Genomic DNA, 17,093 nt, shown 5'->3' on the forward strand with positions numbered 1-17,093 from the left:
GTCTTTGTCATGGCTCTTACAGAAATGTTGCTATTAGAAAGTGGGCATTTCTATGCTTTACAACTCTTTGTGTGCCTTTGTGCTTGGCTCCAGTACACACTGGAGGTTGGGGGAGCACATCTAGGCATTCCCCAGCTACAGCTATAAAACACTGGGCATGCAACTGGAATGACAGACCACTTACATTTGCGGGCTTGGCTGGAAAGACTGGAGAATGAGGCTTTGGTCATGGCCCCACTAAAGATTAAGACCTGCATTCCTAGGCCTCAAGGCAGACAGAACTGAAATTTAGGGGAGACATTGCACTTCCTTCCATCTTTTTGTAAAGCGCTCTGATATCCTTCGGGATCTTGTTCGCGCTATATAAAACTTTATAAATAAATAAATCGGTGGTTTAAAGGGAGACCCTTTGAAACACCCCATCTTCAAAGGCACACTACAGTATAACTACTGGTGCCATACTTCAGCAGAAGAGAGATACGCTTGTGGAGACGTGGGACTGGAGAAGCTGGAACTATGTGATGCACACTGCCAGAGGAATCTGTTGTGCACAAGTAGTATTACTGCCATTAAAGGGACTGCTTGTCCTTCCTGAATAGGGCTGGCCTGGGCCAACTACCTGCTGATGTATGGCACCCTGAGGTGTGCTCTCCAAGGGCTTGTAGAGCTTTCCCCCTGCTAGGGGAGAGGATGTGGTCCGTCGGCTAGACTGACGACTTTGGTGCTGAAAACCAGGGTTCGAGCCTCGGGGTCGCGTCCACATCCTGTGATTCTGGGCAAATCACTTAATCTCCCCGTGCCTGAATATGTAATGTAAATACGGTGCTCATGTACAGCGCTCCAATACCTTCGGGTCTAGTTCGCGCTATATAAACGATGCAACAAAAAAAAAAACTGGAGGGCTCATGGACATCAAAGATCTCCTATGAGGGACCCAAGCCGTCTTCGGGTGACACCTGGAGAGCAGTGTCCTCACAAGTGCCCACACCATCTGCTGGATCCCAACTGGTAGCACTGCATGAGCGTGGAACAAACAATTGTGCCTGGTGTCCGGATTGTCTTGTCGGAGCCATGAATCTTGCCCACATCTAAGGCATGTGGCCCCTGCACGCATAAACTTCTTGTTGATGGTGAGTAGATTCACCGGTTGTGGGATCCTGCTTGGCCCACTTCGTCGATTGTGCCGCATCTCTCTCGTGCGACACACCGACTGCATGCTCATTGCGTGCAGTGTCCAATTCACAGGTTAGGAGGTGGGGGTGTAATCATAGTATTGCCTCATTACACCTCATGAGGCATTGCTGAACTTGCACCTGTGTGTGTGACCGCAACTGTCTGGTGTGACCAATTTCAACGTGCACCAGACGTTGTGCCTCACTCATTTCAAGGAAGGTATGGAATTTGCAACTCTTCATTGTGAGTGACCGGAATGGTCTGGTGCGACCTGTATCAGATTGTGTTCCCAGATTACTAAGGTGCCTCTCTGATCGACGTGTACCTGACACAATGCCTCCTCCTTCTGAGAGCCCCCCGTTTTAGTCCCCCTTTATTGATTGTACCTTGTGTGCCCACAGTGCGGCAGACCAACTGCCCTCTACTAACCCAGCCTTCCCCGACAACATTGTATTGCCAGGCAGTATTGCCTGGCTCGGGCCTGGGTGGTGAGAGTGATTGACTGGGCAGGGAGGAATGCTTCCGAGAATGATCGGATGTGAGTCAAGAGACTGCTTTACCCCCACCCGGGCTTCGGAGAACTGGGCTGATGCCGGAAGGCCCTTGTGGACACCTTTTGTGTGACCGACTATTGCCCTCAGCCTGTTCCTGCTCCGCATCCTGTAGGTAAACTTCTTGGGTGGCTGCCAAACCCTCCTTTGACGACTGCCTCGTAGTTAATCATGTTACCTACCCCAGCCTGGTTCCCTGGGACCCTGATTAAGAGTGACCTCGGCCGCCTGTGGCCTATTGCCCGGCGGGGGGGTGGGGTGGGGGGGGGGACAGGTTGTCTCCAATCAGTGGTTGTAGGATAGTTAGTTGAGGTGAGCTGGAGGGTGGAGGGAGGCTTGGGGCCACGGAGCTTGCAGTGGGCTCTCAGTCGACTGGGTATCAGTTGCACCACATTAGTGTGCTGAGTATGTATGTGTGCGAGAATGTCCCGTACAGACTTTCCTGATATCTGTTGCACTGCGTATTGGTGCAGAGTGTGTGTGTGTGTGAGTGTCAGTCGATAAACTGCCTGTGATTCATGACACTGGCCAGCGGTTTACCTTAGACGTTGATTTCTTGCCAGAAGAGCATTACATTTAACATTGGTTTTACCTCTGCGGCCTTGGCCCCTGGTGCTGCTAAAAAGTGGTATAACTCTGTCTATGTACATATTTCAAATATCTCTGTCACCCGGGGTGCACCCTCTAACTGTGTGGTATTCAAATATAACAATTACCAAGGTGGGCCTGGGGTGGACAACGTGTTGCACCACATTAGGGTGCTGGGATGGTGTAAAATAGGATCTTTCCCAAGTGTGCATATTGCTGATGTCATTCGAACACGGTTGGGTCTAATACTGCTAGTAATAATCCCAAGTGTGATTTATGCCCAGAAATACATTATGTTTATGTTGTGTTGATTATTATGTGTGTTGAGTACACATGTTATTTACATACACCACTTATGGAGTCTCTTTCATGATGCTTTGCACAGTGCCTCTGTGGTAAGCCTGACTGCTCATTGCCAAGCTGCACAAGGGTGAGTGCAAGTTATACAGTGGGTGTAATCACCCACCCCTGACAAGAGTGATACGTTCTGCCTGGCTGGGGTATTGCCTCAGCCAACCAAAAAGTGCCAGTTCCAACAATATGTATGTTGGAACTTGGACTTTTCATCTGTTTCTCTGCTCACACTGAAGCTGAGGAAAAAAATGCTCTTGTCGTCAGCAGCATTTTTAGCTTCTCCCTGCGGGTGGGAGCAATGGCTGAGGCTCCCCTTGCGGCCCCAACCATAGTGTGGTGGGTGCCCTAGATAGGCACCCAAACTTTGTTGTTAAATCGGCCCAGGGAGGCGTGCTGCGTAACCCCCTCCACATTTTAAAAGCTGCTGGGCCTTTAAGGAGGCGGTCCTGAGGACGAAAACATTTCGGGTTGAGGGTCTGCAGATCAACCCTTCTTTACTGTGGAATTTTTCTCATTAATATAAGTAAATATTGTGTTTTTTCTTTTTTAACTGAACAACCGGGGTGAGGGTGTTTAGGTCCAGCTGAGTATATTGCTGCTCTGTTGGACTTCTCCTGCTTGCCTAACAAGTGAATCATGAGAGGTAATGGGGGCTGGGTCCTCCTGTTTTCTTGTCTCCTTTGATGCTTATGATGATGCTGAAATGTTTTCTTTTGTCAACCAAAATGCGAAATAAATTTGTCCCCCAAAAAATAATATGTCTGGGCCCCGGGTGATGGGGTCCCCAAGGCTGAAATCAGCCCAGGACGGGGGGCTGCATGCCCACTTTCCCTGTAAATATAGTGGGGATTCCCCAAGGCCAGAAACAACCCGGGGAGGGGGTCCACATACCCCCACCTCTAAAAAAGTGCACCAGACACCAGGGGATGGTCTCACTGGGGCCAATATTTGTCCAGGGAGGTGAACACATGTCTCCTTCCCCTACAAAAGGTGCCAGGCCATAAGAGATGGGGTTCCCAGGGCCAAATTTGGACAGGGAGGGGGGGCTGCATGCATACCTCCCCATTAAATATAGTGCTGAGCCCCGGGGATGGTGTACCGAGGACCAAATCGGGGTTCAGAGTTCACATATACAAATTCATGGCAATTCAGCAGTTATAGTTATCTCAAGTAACTATAACTTGTGCCCTAAGGTAACTATAACTTGCGCACTTGCCATGTACTGCTAATTATCCCACATTACATCACTCATTACATCTTACTCCAGTATTGGCGCTTTCATAGATCCACATGCTTGAATCCTTTCCCCTCATCGAGATGGGAGTTCCCAATGCATCAAAACAGCAATACATAGCTAATACAAAGCAGAAAGCAAGCCTAGGCCCATTTCTGTTTTGTAACTTATCTCCATTGTTTTGTAAAAGAGCCCAAAAGTCAATCCTGAAGCAATTAGGACCTCTCACCCTCTAGAACACACCTCAGAGAACTTTAGACCCACAGATTTTCTACTGCACGTTGTGCGAGGGAGGCTTCTCTGAGCACAGCTCAGCTTCTTCTTCTACTTCAGTGATTTTTTATAGTTCTTTGCTTCTGTCAACAATTTCTACTACAGTACTATCTTCTTCAGTATTGATTTGCTGGTTTCTGGCATAGTCATGCCAGATAAGAAAAAAATACTCTTTTTAGAGCATGTGCCACTTGCTGTAAGAAAAGACTTCATACAGACGACCCTCACAGTGACTGCATTTATTGCTTGTATCCAAACCATAAAGCAAAGTGGTGTAAGGTATATTGTACCTTTTCTAACAAAACTTTGAGGGATCGTGAGCGCCGCCTTCTTATATGGCTTCAAAAACGTAAGGCCAGGAAGGAAGTGATTTTGAGTGAGGACAGTGATGAGGCGTCCTCTTCATCATCTAGGAGGTCGCATAAAAGGGGGAGATTTCTTCAATATCATTCCTCTAGTGAGAGTCCCAAGAAATCCCTCATAAAGGCCTCTCAGACGTCTCAGGGGCGCAGTCTCTCAAAATCTCTCCACAAACCTGAAAAGGAGAGAAATAGGCATTCGGGGGACAGACAATCAAAAAAGGCTAGTTCTAAGCTCCCCCTCAAAGCAGGCACTCTTTCAAGAAGCCTTCCTCGTCTGACGTCAGCGAGACCGTCGAGGAAGAAGCCCTCATCGTCATCGACGATTATAGAGGTCTGCCAGCCTTCAGGTTCTAAACAGAAGTCAAGTGCTGCACCGTAATTGATGTCAGTGAAGACTTCAGGTTTGTCGCCGTTGACGACATAATCGTCGACGAAGCCGGGGATAACGCTGACGACTACTTCGACGACGCTTATGGCGACTATGAAGACGCCGACGGCAACGATGACGAAAATGACGGCGGCACCGTCAACAATGGTAATGACAGCATCTACGGCAACAACACCGTCAATTACGGTTTCTGAATTACCGCCGACACCCACTTCACGGACAGTGGTGTCGTTGACGGGATCATCGCCGAAGGAAAAAACACCGGAAAAGAGAGAGAAACCTAGAACGAGGCAGATTACACCAGAAGTTACCTCACCCAGCAAGGTTACCCCTTTGTTGTCATCTCATCTGTTGGAAGAGCCAAATTCTGAGGAAGATGATGAGGGTCCTTTTGATTGTGCGAGTAGCCCCGGCCATCGCACGTTAAGTGCCACGAAGATGGTTTTTATGTGGAGGATAACTATTATATTCCTCAGCAGGAATACCATTGTGACTATCGAGGAAGTAGTCTATGTGCCGTCATCGTTGCTAACGGACCTGTTATTCATGTTGGCTGACTATAAAAAGAGATTTCCGCCAGCGTATAAGCCTCCCGGACAGTCTACATTGGCTCCTATGCCACAATCTATCACTTCTACCCCCAAGAGGGTTCATGATTTACAGTTGCAGCCTCTTCAGAAATGACCACCATCAGTTCCTCAACTAGATCCAGGAACTACAGATGATGACCAGGAAGAAGGGGAACTCAAGATCCACATCAAGAATGGGATGACTACCTAATTCCCACACCATCTTCTCCCTCTCTGTGCCCATTGACTCGCCACCAGAGGATATTGGTGGTTTTGTCAACCTACTTGAAGGGGCAGCCAAGAGGTTTCATCTGCAAATGCCAACATCTCAAGCTGTCTGTTTTTTATATGATTTTAAAGAGCCTTCTAGAAAATCGGTGAGAGGTATCTGTTTCATGAAAACGTCAGCTACAGTGACGCCAGTGTTATCCAGATTGGAGAAAATACAAGGCTCTGGAGGATGCTCCTGCTTTCCTGGTGGGTCATCCCAATCCAGACTCTGTGATTTCTCAGGCAGTGCAGAGAAAGTCCAAGAACCCGTCTGCACCCATCACCACACCTCAAGATGGGGAAGGCAGGTTCTTGGAAAAAACTTGAATGCTTTTTTCTTCAATATCAGCTCTAGTAGTCAGAGCGCCCAATGCTCTTGCCATTTTAGGTCGCTATGATCAACATGTGTGCATCAACTTCCTGGGGATAGTATATCAGAGGTTGGGAAAATTGTCCAAGAAGGAGAGAGAGCATCTGCGGAGGTGATAGAGTGTGCGATGAACATAGTCACTACAGCATTCAGGTTGCTGGGGGGGGGGGGGCAGCAGTGTTGAGCAATCAAGGATTGCTCAGGGCCACTTCGTTTAGGCCTGAAGTTCAAAACAAGATTCATGACCTTCCATTCTATGGGGAAGCGTTATTTGGAAAGTACATCAACGCTGCACTACAGAATATAAAGAAAGATACTGACACTGCAAAGGCATTGGGGATGCTTCAATACCGGGAAGTACCCTTTAGGGTTGTGAGAGGAGGGGGCCTTCCTTTCTATTGAAGCGAATATCAGCAGTACAGGTATCCCTCCTACACTACTTCATTCCAGCCTTATCGACCCCAGTATGTTCAAAATCTACCCCCAGAGGAAGAGGGGGGCGTCAAGGAAAAGATACCTCATGACGCCAATGATGAATTTCAGGCTCCAGCTATATCTTTCCCAACTCATCCTCAGATTTCCTTGGTGGGCAAATCTCATTACACCTTCATCTGTGGCAAAAAAGAACTACTGACCAATGGGTCCTCAACCTGATACACTTCGGCCATACCTTGAGTTCCTTCGGATCTCACCTTGTACTCCACCAGGTCGACAAGAAGTAAAACACATCAGCTCCTGCATTTGGAAATTCTTGCAATGCTCCGAAAAGGAGCAATAGAACCAGTTCCAAAGTCCCAGAGTGGGAAAGGATTCTATTCCAGTTTCTTTTTGGTGCGGAAAGATTTCAGATAGTGGTGTCCGATCCTGGATTCAAGGACTCTCAACACCTACCTCAAAAAGCAGTCCTTCACCATGGCCTCTCTTCAGGACATTTTGTTACTCCTAAACCCAGGAGATCACCTTAGACTTACAAGACTTATATTTTCACGTTCCCATCTATCCCTCCCACAGGCAGTACCTTTAATTTGTCGTAGCCCCAGCCATTACCAATTCAGGGTGCTGCCTTTTGGCCTGAAATCGGCTCCAAGAATATTCACCAAATGTCTGACTCTAGTAGCAACCTTTCTAAGGACACAAAGGCATCAAGTGTTTCCGTACCTGGATGACTGGCTAATCAAGGCACCGTCACACTCAGCAGTCCAGTCATCCACAGAGGCATATACTAGAGTATTTGCCGAGCTATGTCTAACCCTGAACGAATGGAAATGGACCGTACGCCCTTCCACAAGCATCACCTTCTTAGGAGCAATATTGGACACTGTGAGAAAGTGGCTCTGTATATACTGTTCCTTAATAGGTACAGGGTGTACAGAGTCCACAGACCCCAAGGGTTTAACAGAGGTTAAAGTTAGATATAACCTTACTCTCCAAAGTGGTAGCCTGGTCGAGCAGTAAGGCAGTATCAGAGGACGTGTAAAGCATTTGTTGTACACACTTAGTCAGCAAATAGTTCCACACACTCAATAACTGAACTCTAGGCCAATGGTTTGTATATAAAAAATATATGCTTGTTTTATTTTAGAACCAACACTTGGAATTAAAATATACTTTCTCGAAAGGAGATGTTTCATAAAAATACTTTTGTATATGCAATAGACTTTTTAGTAAACAGTTACAAATAGTTGCAGTAGGCAACTCTATTTCTAAACACAATACATTGAGCTCAATGCTAAATTCAAATTATATGCAACAGATTACTTTTTAGATTACTTTTGTAATTCCAGGCTTGGATCCTAGATCCAGTACTGGGTCAGTTCTCAGAATCAGCTGTTGAAAGTCGACTTTGGTACTGTAGTGATTTTTAACTAATATTTAGCTATTTCAAAAGTGAGCACTTAGAAAATATTTCAGAGCAAACAATCAATGATTCCCTATGGAAGGAAATATAGGTTACAGGTACAGTAGGTTATCGTTACTTTTGTAATCCAGTACTGGGTGGCTAGACTCAGTACTGGGACATTTATCCAAAACAGGTAAGTAATTACGTTTTCAGATGTTATACGATTTTTGAGGAATATTTAGAAATTGCAGAAATCACCACTTAGAAGAAATTTCATAGAAAAGCAGTCAATGGTTTCCTATGGAAGAAAAATGAGTTAAAGGTAAGTATAGTTGTGGGTACTTTTCAGAGTCAGTGCTGGGCACCAAGATCCAGCACTGGGAGCTCACCTAAGAGCAGGTGAGTAAATTCGTTTTTGGTACTCGGCTGATTTTTGGTGAATATTTTGAGTTTTGAAAAGTTCACACTTAGAAGAATTTCCAAGAAAAAGCCAGTCAATGTTACCCTATGAGGAAAATGAAGTTCGCGGTTTAAGGGTAAGTTCTCGACTGGCAGAGTTGAAGTTCTGGGCATAGACTCAGGGGTCTCCCAGTGTCAGGTAGGTACAGTCAGTTCACCCTCAGCGGTTACAGGACGGCCGGGTGCAGAGAGAGTTAGGCCCAATGTTAGCCTATGAGGAATAGGGGGGCCTGGTTTGGTGGCTGCTGACTAGCAGGCCACGCGGCTGTGGGAGCTGGGCTCCTGGTCACTTACTCAGGGCAAGTGGGGAAGTAGGCTAGTGTAGAGATTGCACTGCCAGGGCCACTCGGGCGGCTGGGTGCAGGGTGCTTTTGAGCCGTCGGGCGCTCAATGGAAATCAATGGGAATGTTCCGGTTAGGAAAAAGGCTGCAAGCTCGGGGACGAGGATGCTTCAGGTGCCACCACCACTTCGAGAGATAAGTTGGGTAGTTGTAGGTTAGGTGGGTACCCCGGGTTTGGGCGCAGGGCGCCGCGTGCAGGGGTGCCTTTTGGTGTCGGGAAATCTTACCCTCTGATGATCGCGGTTGGGGGGGCACCTTGTTCCGAGGCTGCAGGCTTCTTCCGGAATGTCGAGGGGGGTCCTTGGGTGCCGGATTCGGGGTCACAGTTGCCGTGGGGTCGTCCTCAGGGTCTTTGTCCACTCCGACACTGGCCAGGCTTGGCTGGTGCAGAGTGTGCTGGGTTCGCAGTTCCGGGCTGCTGCCAGGGGTTAGAAATAGGTTTCTGAGTAGAGCCTCTACTCATGGGAGTCCCCGGGGCTTAGAGCCAAAAGGTAGCCAGGTCCTCCGGGGTTGGTGAGGTTGCTGGCCACGAGAGATGCCGTGCTGGTGCAGGTCTGGGAGTCGACAGGCCGGTAGGGCTGGGGCCAAAGCAGTTGATGTCTTCTTCCCTTTTTAGCAGCTGCAGGGCAGGTCTTTGTTCTTCTTGCTCTTCTTGTAGTTTTTTTAATCTGGAATCTGGGGAAGGAAGGTTCAGGGTGCCCCTAAATACTAGATTTAGGGGCGTTACAGGTAGGTGAAGGTCAGAGACCAATGGGTCCTTGTCCTGGGGTGGGTACACCCCCTATCCTGCCCCTCTCCTGTGGGAGGGGGGCAGTAGCCTAATCCTGATAGGGTAGGGCCTCCCATCTTCAAGATGGCGAGAGCCCGGAGATGTGCTTCACCTCGCCTCCCCCACCTGAGGGGTGGGGTGGGCAGGCTGGCACATCCCCTGTCCTTGTATGGGGTTTCCGGCCAAGCTTCCTGCCAGAGTGGGGAGTTACAGTAGCCTGGGGAAACTCCTAGAGGCGGCAGGCCTTTGAAGCTTCTCTTTGCTCATCCTGGGGGAGGAGATGTATCACCTCACCCAGGATGTGCATTGTTGCTGGGCCGGGAGAGCAGGGGCTCTCCCACCCAGGGGTCCAGCAACATGTCTGCTGTGTGGCAGCCTGGGCAGCCTCAGAGCAGACGTGGATTGTAGGTTAGTTGTAAGGGGGTATCTCTAAGATGCCCTCTGGGGTGCTTGGTACATTAAATCTCACACTGGCATCAGTGTGGGTTTAATGTGCTGAGAAGTTTGATACCAAACTTCCCAGTCTTTAGTGTTGCCATTATGGTGCTGTGGAGCTCGTGTTTGACGAGCTCTCAGCACCATGTACTCTTAAATGGCAGCACTGCACTTACAGTGCCCGGGAATGGACCTGGGTACTGTAGGGGCACAGGGCTCCTGCTCCTGTGCCCACACCATGGGCATAAGGCACCCAGCCAGAGGGGTGACTGACATATGCCTTGGCAGTGTGGGTGTTGGGCATGGCACACAGGGATGTGTGCCATGTCGACTCATTTTGTCCTGCACCCAGACACTCAGCCTGCAAAGGCAGTGTGTGTGTGTAAGGGTACAGGGCCCCTAAGGGTGGCACAATGAGTGCTGCAGCCCTTAGGGGCCTTCCCTGGTCACAAGGCCCAGGGTACCTAGGGTACCATTTACTAGGGGCTGACATGTGGCCAGGGTTTGCCAATTTGGAGTGTGTGTGTTTAAGGAAGGAACATAGGCCCTGGGCACCTGATTGGCAGGAGTCCAGGGTACACTCAGTTAAAGTACATTCAGCAATTTAGCAAAAAGTGGGGGCATACCATGCAAGAAAGAGAGCACTTTCTCACAGACACCACAATAAACATAGCATTTCCCTCTCTCGAGAGACAAGCAAAACTAATATCATTGGCTCAATCATTCACAAGCAGAAAGTCCCTTTCAGTTTGCCATTACAATTCCCTCCTGGGAGCAATGTCATCTTGCATTCCTCTTATTCCTTTTTTGCAGATTGTGAATGCGGCCATTGCTGTAAGAGCTGGATTGGCAATGGCATCAGGCAGTAGGTTCTTTCGAAATTGTCATTACAGTAACTCTAGGTAAGGTCAACACCGTCTCTTGGTGGACCCGGCGTCAGAATATTTCCGTAGGTCTCTCCTTTCGCACCACGCCAGCTCCTGAAGGGATCCCCACTGATGCCTCCCTGAAAGGATGGGGAGCTTTCCTGCAAGACCTTAAGGTCAGTGGCCATTGGTAGCATCAGGACCAGCATCTTCACACCAATTTGCTGGAGCTTAGGGCAGTGAGGTTGGCATTGACGGCATTCCTGTCGAAAATAAGGAACACTGCGGTGTTGGTGTTGGTCATAACGGATAACACAAAAGCAATGCATTATCTCTACAAGCATGGCGGCACCAGATCCTACCTCCTCTCTCAGGAGGCTCAGTACATCTTGAAGTAGCCGATGCAGAACTGAATCTCTCTAAATGCGGAACATCATCTGGGCGATCAGAACCGACAACAGACATATTAAGCAGGCTCAAATTGACTTGCTACGAGTGGGAGGTCCATCAAGAGACGCTCAACATCATTTTTGTCAGACCAACAGTGGAGCTCTTTGGGACGTTGCAGAACAAGTAAATGCCAGTACTCCACAGGTCGGCATCACCAACCGAGATCCTGAAGGAATGCATTTTTAATGGCATCTTTGCCTACGCTTTCCCGCCGATTCCCCTCCTGCCACAACTACTAATGAAGATTGAAGCAGAAACCTGCAGAATGATCCTAAGAGCTCCCTCATGGCCACGTCAAAATTGGTTCATATAACTTCTCCTTCTTTCAGAGAGACAACCTTTTTGTCTGCATCCCAGTCCATCTCTTCTAATGATGTCCCAGGAACAGGTTCTACACCCAGATCCGAAATTGCTTCGATTAGCGGCATAGCTCCTGAACACCTTGAATTTCAGCTTCTAGAAATCCCGTCTGAATGTAGAGATGTTCTTTCCAATGCCCAGGCACAAAGCACTAATAGAACTTACACAATGAAAGGCAAAAGATTCTGTGGATGGTGTCAGGATTCAAATGTTCCTCCGCTGCTATCCTCACCCCATGAGATCCTTCCGTACATCCTGTGCTTAGCAAAATCCACATTAGCACACGCTTTGATTGACGCCCATCTAGCTGCTAGATCTCAATTTAGGAGTACATCTTCAGGACCATCATTATGGTCCGCCAGGAGCATTAGGCATTTCATGAGAGATCTATTTTGCACCTTTCCACCTGTCAAGCCTCCGCCACCTCTCTGGCATCTTAATATAGTATTGTCACAACCCATCAAACATCCTTTTAAAAAAAAATATTTGTATTTTTATTAACATAACAGCTAGCATTTAGGGACACATACACTACAAGCAGCAAAATTGCATTTCTGATACAAGTTATACAGTATAGCTGTATATCTCCTCCTCTCCCACACAGTCCCCGGATCGGGGTGGGGCTCTGATCTCTTCCCTTCCTACCCTCTGGGTCAGGTCTGTGTGCAGCCATTTCGCCTTACTTCGGACTCCATCTCGAGACCTTAGTGCCTCAGCCACGTGAATTTTCAAGAGTAGCCGAGCCTCATATGTCACTTTTTCCACGACCATTTATAGGTCCATGCCCGTCCTCCATTCTGCTAGGAGTCTGTCAGGAGCTCCCCAGTGTTTGGGAATGTCCTTTTTATCCACTACCAATCCCAGATTACAGAGTAGGAGTTTACATCGGGGGAGGTCTACATCTGCGGAAATACCCAACAATGCGTACTTGGCATCCCTCTGGAGACGGGTTCCCAGTATCTGGCTTAGTTCCCTTAGTATTTGTCGCCATGAAACATCCTTTTAAACCTATACACAAGGCGGACCTTAAGTTCCTGTCATGGAAGGTTGCCCTTCTTCTGGCTTTGACATCTGCCAGAAGAGTTAGGAGAATTCAGGCTCTGACAATACAGGAACTGTTCCTGCAGTTTAGGGATGACCAAGTAGTTCTTTGTACTAAACGCAAGTTCATCCCTAAAGTTCAGTTGGACTTTCATTTGAATGAGCCTCTTATCCTTAAGATCTTCTTTCCACAATCAACAACTGCTGCGTAAAGAGCTCTTTATTCACTAGATATTCAGCGTTGTCTCAAATTGTATCTACTTAGAACTAAACCATTTGCAAATCAACCCAGCTCTTTGTATCCTTCAGTGTGCCCCAGAATGGCTATTCACTATCAAAAAGGGGGATTGCACTTTGGATCTCGAGTGCAATCCAATATTGACATCAAGCAGCATGAAAACCTGTGCGTGCTCACTCAACAAGGGCAATCTTTACATCTGCTGCTTTTTTTTCCGGAGTACCTATCCAGGACATCTGCAGAACTGCGACCTTGAAGAGTACCCAGTAGGCCAGGCTGTGATGAGGAACCTGTTGCAGTGACTTTGAGCTCTCTCCTTCACCCCTCCATATTAATATATATATATGTATATATACATATATATATATATATATATACACATGTACATGGTCTTTATCTTCTACCCCTATCATTTCGTATTTATATTATGTGTAAATTATACAAATGTTTCTGTATGCTATCGCTATCGGTTTTTAGAGTGGCGGTTTAAGTTATATCTGCTCCTCTAAAAGTTGACAATATGAATTTGACACGCTTAGAAAGATACAAGAAAAAATGTGCTGCTGACTGCTAGCTACTAGATTCAAGCATGCGAATCTATGAAAGTGCCTATACTGGTGTAAGAAAATAAGTTACTAACCTGTAACTGTAGTTCCTCTGTATTGGAATCTTTCATAGATTCACTTGCGACCCACCCTCCTTTCCTGAGAGGCTCATCGTTGGATATTTATAGGTGTACCTGTTGCAAACGTGCTGTGAAAATCTGAGGGTCTAAGATTCTCTCAGGAGTGTTCTAGAGGGTGAGAGGTCCTGATTGGTTCAGGATTGACTTTTGATCTCTTTTACAAAACAATGGAGATAATTTAAAAAAACGGGAATGGGCCTGTGCCTGCTTACTGCTTTCCATTGCTATTTTGATGTACCGGGGACTCCCATCTCGATGATGGGGAATGATTCAACAATGTGAATCTATGAAAGATTCCAATACTGGAGAACTACAGTTACAGGTCAGTAGCTTTTTTTTCTAGTTCCCAGAAGCACATGTTACAGCTCAGGAACGTTGTCTCTTGAACAAACTTAAGCGCTAGATTGATGAATGCCCGTTGCTAGTCTCATTCTAGTACACGGATGCAGATGTTACAAGTCTGTAACCGTGTCTCTTTGGAGCAACCCTATGCACTAGATTGATAAATGCTCGATGGTAGTCTCAATCTAGTACACAGACGCAGATGTTACAGGTTTGTAACTGTGTCTCTCTTCAACAACCCTACGCGCTAGGTTGATGAATGATTGATGCTAGTCTCATTCTAGTACAAGAAAGTAGATGTTCTAGATCAGTAAACGTGTCTCTTTTGAACAACCCTACTCGCTACATTGATGAATGCTTGATGCTAGTCTCATTCTAGTTAACGGAAGCAGATGTTGCGCGTCTGTAACTGTATGTCTATTGAACAATCCTACACAATGCTTGATGCTAATCTCATTCCAGGACACGGACACAGAAGTCTTCTGAAAATGAAGAAAGGAAACCACCAGCACTGAGCTTTTTGCAGCGCCTTGCACATTTCTATACTGCTCCTGTGGTGATTTTTTACTGGAATGCTGTAACATTCATTTGGTTCCTCTTATTGTTTGCCTACATTATCATGATGGATTTCCATGAAGAACCATCCTGGATAGAGTACCTGCTGTATGTTTGGGCTTTTACTTCATTGTGTGAAGAAGTAAGGCAGGTAATTTACATGCAGCCTAGCTACAAACAATACTATATATAAATGCATTGCCTGTATCAATGCTGAAAGTGTACATGTAAAACATCTGTAGTTCTTAGAGGTGCAGAATATATTAGGAAAACATATGTATTTGAGTATGATTTTCATAAATATATGTGACCAGCTCATTTACTCCCTCTATTAGTGTAAAGCCATTGTCACAGACAAAATGATGCATAAGCCAAAACAACCCGTTGATTGTAGTTCTGGAAGGAGATATCACTGACCACTTATGCCAGGTAGAGGTCTGGTGGCATCTACCTGGCCTGTCATGCCTCCGATCTCTCCACAGTGCAGTCACCCTATGTCAGTTATCTTTCACTAGGTACCAGATAAAGCCACAAGCTTGTTCAGGTTTTAGACGTGAAAAGGGTTTGCATTATTACATTAAAACATCTCCTCTGGCATGACCGGGCTTATTTTGACCATAATGCTTCAACCACCGTCGTAGAAGCACTGTCTGCAAAACTGGAATGTTGTCTGCCCATCGTGTTGTGGCAACCATTCGCCCTATTTTTAAGTCTGGCCTTTTAGACAGTTTTAGTCTCACCAGAGTATCGTTTTTACCATAAAAAGCACACATAGTATACATAGATCTAGGTGCTTTGGGTCAGTAGATTTCATCCATTAATCTGTTAATCTGTCATACACATTTTTCATCCGCCCACCTCTGCATGCAGCATGGGGCAATGGAGGTAAATTTATTATGCATGATTAATTAAAACAGTTGCATTCAAACCATTAAAGGTAAATAAAATAAAAATTACATTAATAAAACAATTTAAGATAAAATACAAGGTTAAAAATGCTTTGGTTTTGTGTTTAAAAGACAAAAACATTGTTTCAGCTGTATTAGCACTGCTGGCGCAGCCATGAAGGCCTGCATAAGGTCAGTTATGGAAACTTTCTTGGTTATCCAGTGGTGTGGTCCAGTTCAACACCTACGACTCTCTGTAATAGGTCTTAACTATTGGCAGCAGGGTTTTTCAGTCTCAGTGCTGTCAGATGGAAGAATTTGGTAAGGTGGAAGTTTAGCTGCACTAAGGTTGGGTTAAAGCACAGCATCACTGCCTGCCTGCAGGACCTCATTCCATGCTGGTTAAATATTGGTTTTAACAGTGCCTTCCGAATGCCCTCTAGCTTCTTGCATATGCATATGATGTGGATCAGAGTCTCAGTGTCTTTCACACACAGACGGCAGGTGTGATTGCTCCCACTTCCTTCCCACGGTGGCAAAAGCGGGCTGATCGGACCGACTCCCAACCGAAGCCTTAGGAATTTTTCTTTGATCATAAGCTTGAATCCGACCTTAAGGTAGGGCTGAGATTTAAGAACTTCGTAATTGTTAAGCACAACCCAACCATGGGCTTTCTTGGATACCGCTTTCTTATCCTCTATGACCAATATGAGTCTTGTCGATTTTGTGACTAATTTTTTGAAAACCAAGTGGCCCATTGGGGTGTTCCAGGCCTCTTGTCAGACCAAGAACCTGCAATGATTTCTGAAGGTAGTCATTAGCTGGCAACTTTCCAGTACGGGTCAGCTCATGCCAGAGCTGATAGTTCAGGGACCCTGTGTCAGCAGCTCTGATTTTGTGCCAGCTCTTCAAAAAGGCACCCTGCCTTTCTACTTCCTGTTTTTGAAGACCGAATTCCAGTCTTATTTGAGCAGGTGAAACAAATTTGGGGAGTTGGAAAATCGCACGATAGGAGGTTGCAATTATGCAGTCGAGGATAGCTGCGTCTCTTCCTGTCGTGGATTCGCTCCCATAGGTGACTGTTGGTTGTAGTTTCGCTTGCAGGACTTTTAAAAAGGGGTCGAGTGTTAAGTCTGGAAGCAGTTTCTTCAGAGGTTTTAATGCCAAGCAGGTCATTACTCCCTTCCTTTTTAAGGATTCTAGCTGTGACTTAAACGAATTTTTTTTGTCTAACAGCACGGCCAAGTATTTATAGGTTGTTACTTGATCCAGACATTTCCCGTCCAGGTGCCAGCGAGGATTTGACTTCTTGTGGTGGTTTACACCCATAACTTTTAATATTTTGAAAAAAATGTTTAAGGCGTTCCGGTGTGAACATTTTTGGGTGGCATCTAGAAGGTGCTGGAGACCTATCGGAGTTCTACTGATCAGCACTAGGTCGTCGGCATAAAGTAGGTTTGTCAATGTCATGCCACCTAGCTTTGGGGCATGTGAGGAGCAAGTGTCCAGTTCTGCCAGCAGGTCTGCCAGGAAGAGGCTAAAAAGCAATGGGGCGAGGATGCATCCTTGCTTTAATCCCTTTGTGGTCATAATTTTGTTTGAGACATGCTTTCCAGCGCCTAGTTTAATTCTTATCCATGTGTCGGTATGCAGCTGTATGAGTTGGTCTAGGAGGAGTGGAGGTATCCCCCA

The 17,093-nt window shown here is 46.5% G+C and overlaps 1 protein-coding gene across 1 annotated transcript in view; it reads left to right on the top strand.

Moving 5' to 3' along the window:
- The window catches only part of LOC146808453 (transient receptor potential cation channel subfamily M member 2-like), a 2,757,229-nt gene that overhangs the window by 1,435,929 nt on the left and 1,304,207 nt on the right, over nucleotides 1-17,093 (top strand). Inside the window, exon 17 of the mRNA XM_085623562.1 lies at nucleotides 14,422-14,665. Within this exon, the coding sequence (XP_085479688.1) occupies nucleotides 14,422-14,665 (244 nt within the window). The remainder of the gene's footprint in view (nucleotides 1-14,421; nucleotides 14,666-17,093) is intronic.

Source organism: Triturus cristatus, chromosome 8 (assembly GCF_964204655.1).
Source record: "Triturus cristatus chromosome 8, aTriCri1.1, whole genome shotgun sequence".
Lineage (NCBI taxonomy): Eukaryota > Metazoa > Chordata > Amphibia > Caudata > Salamandridae > Triturus > Triturus cristatus.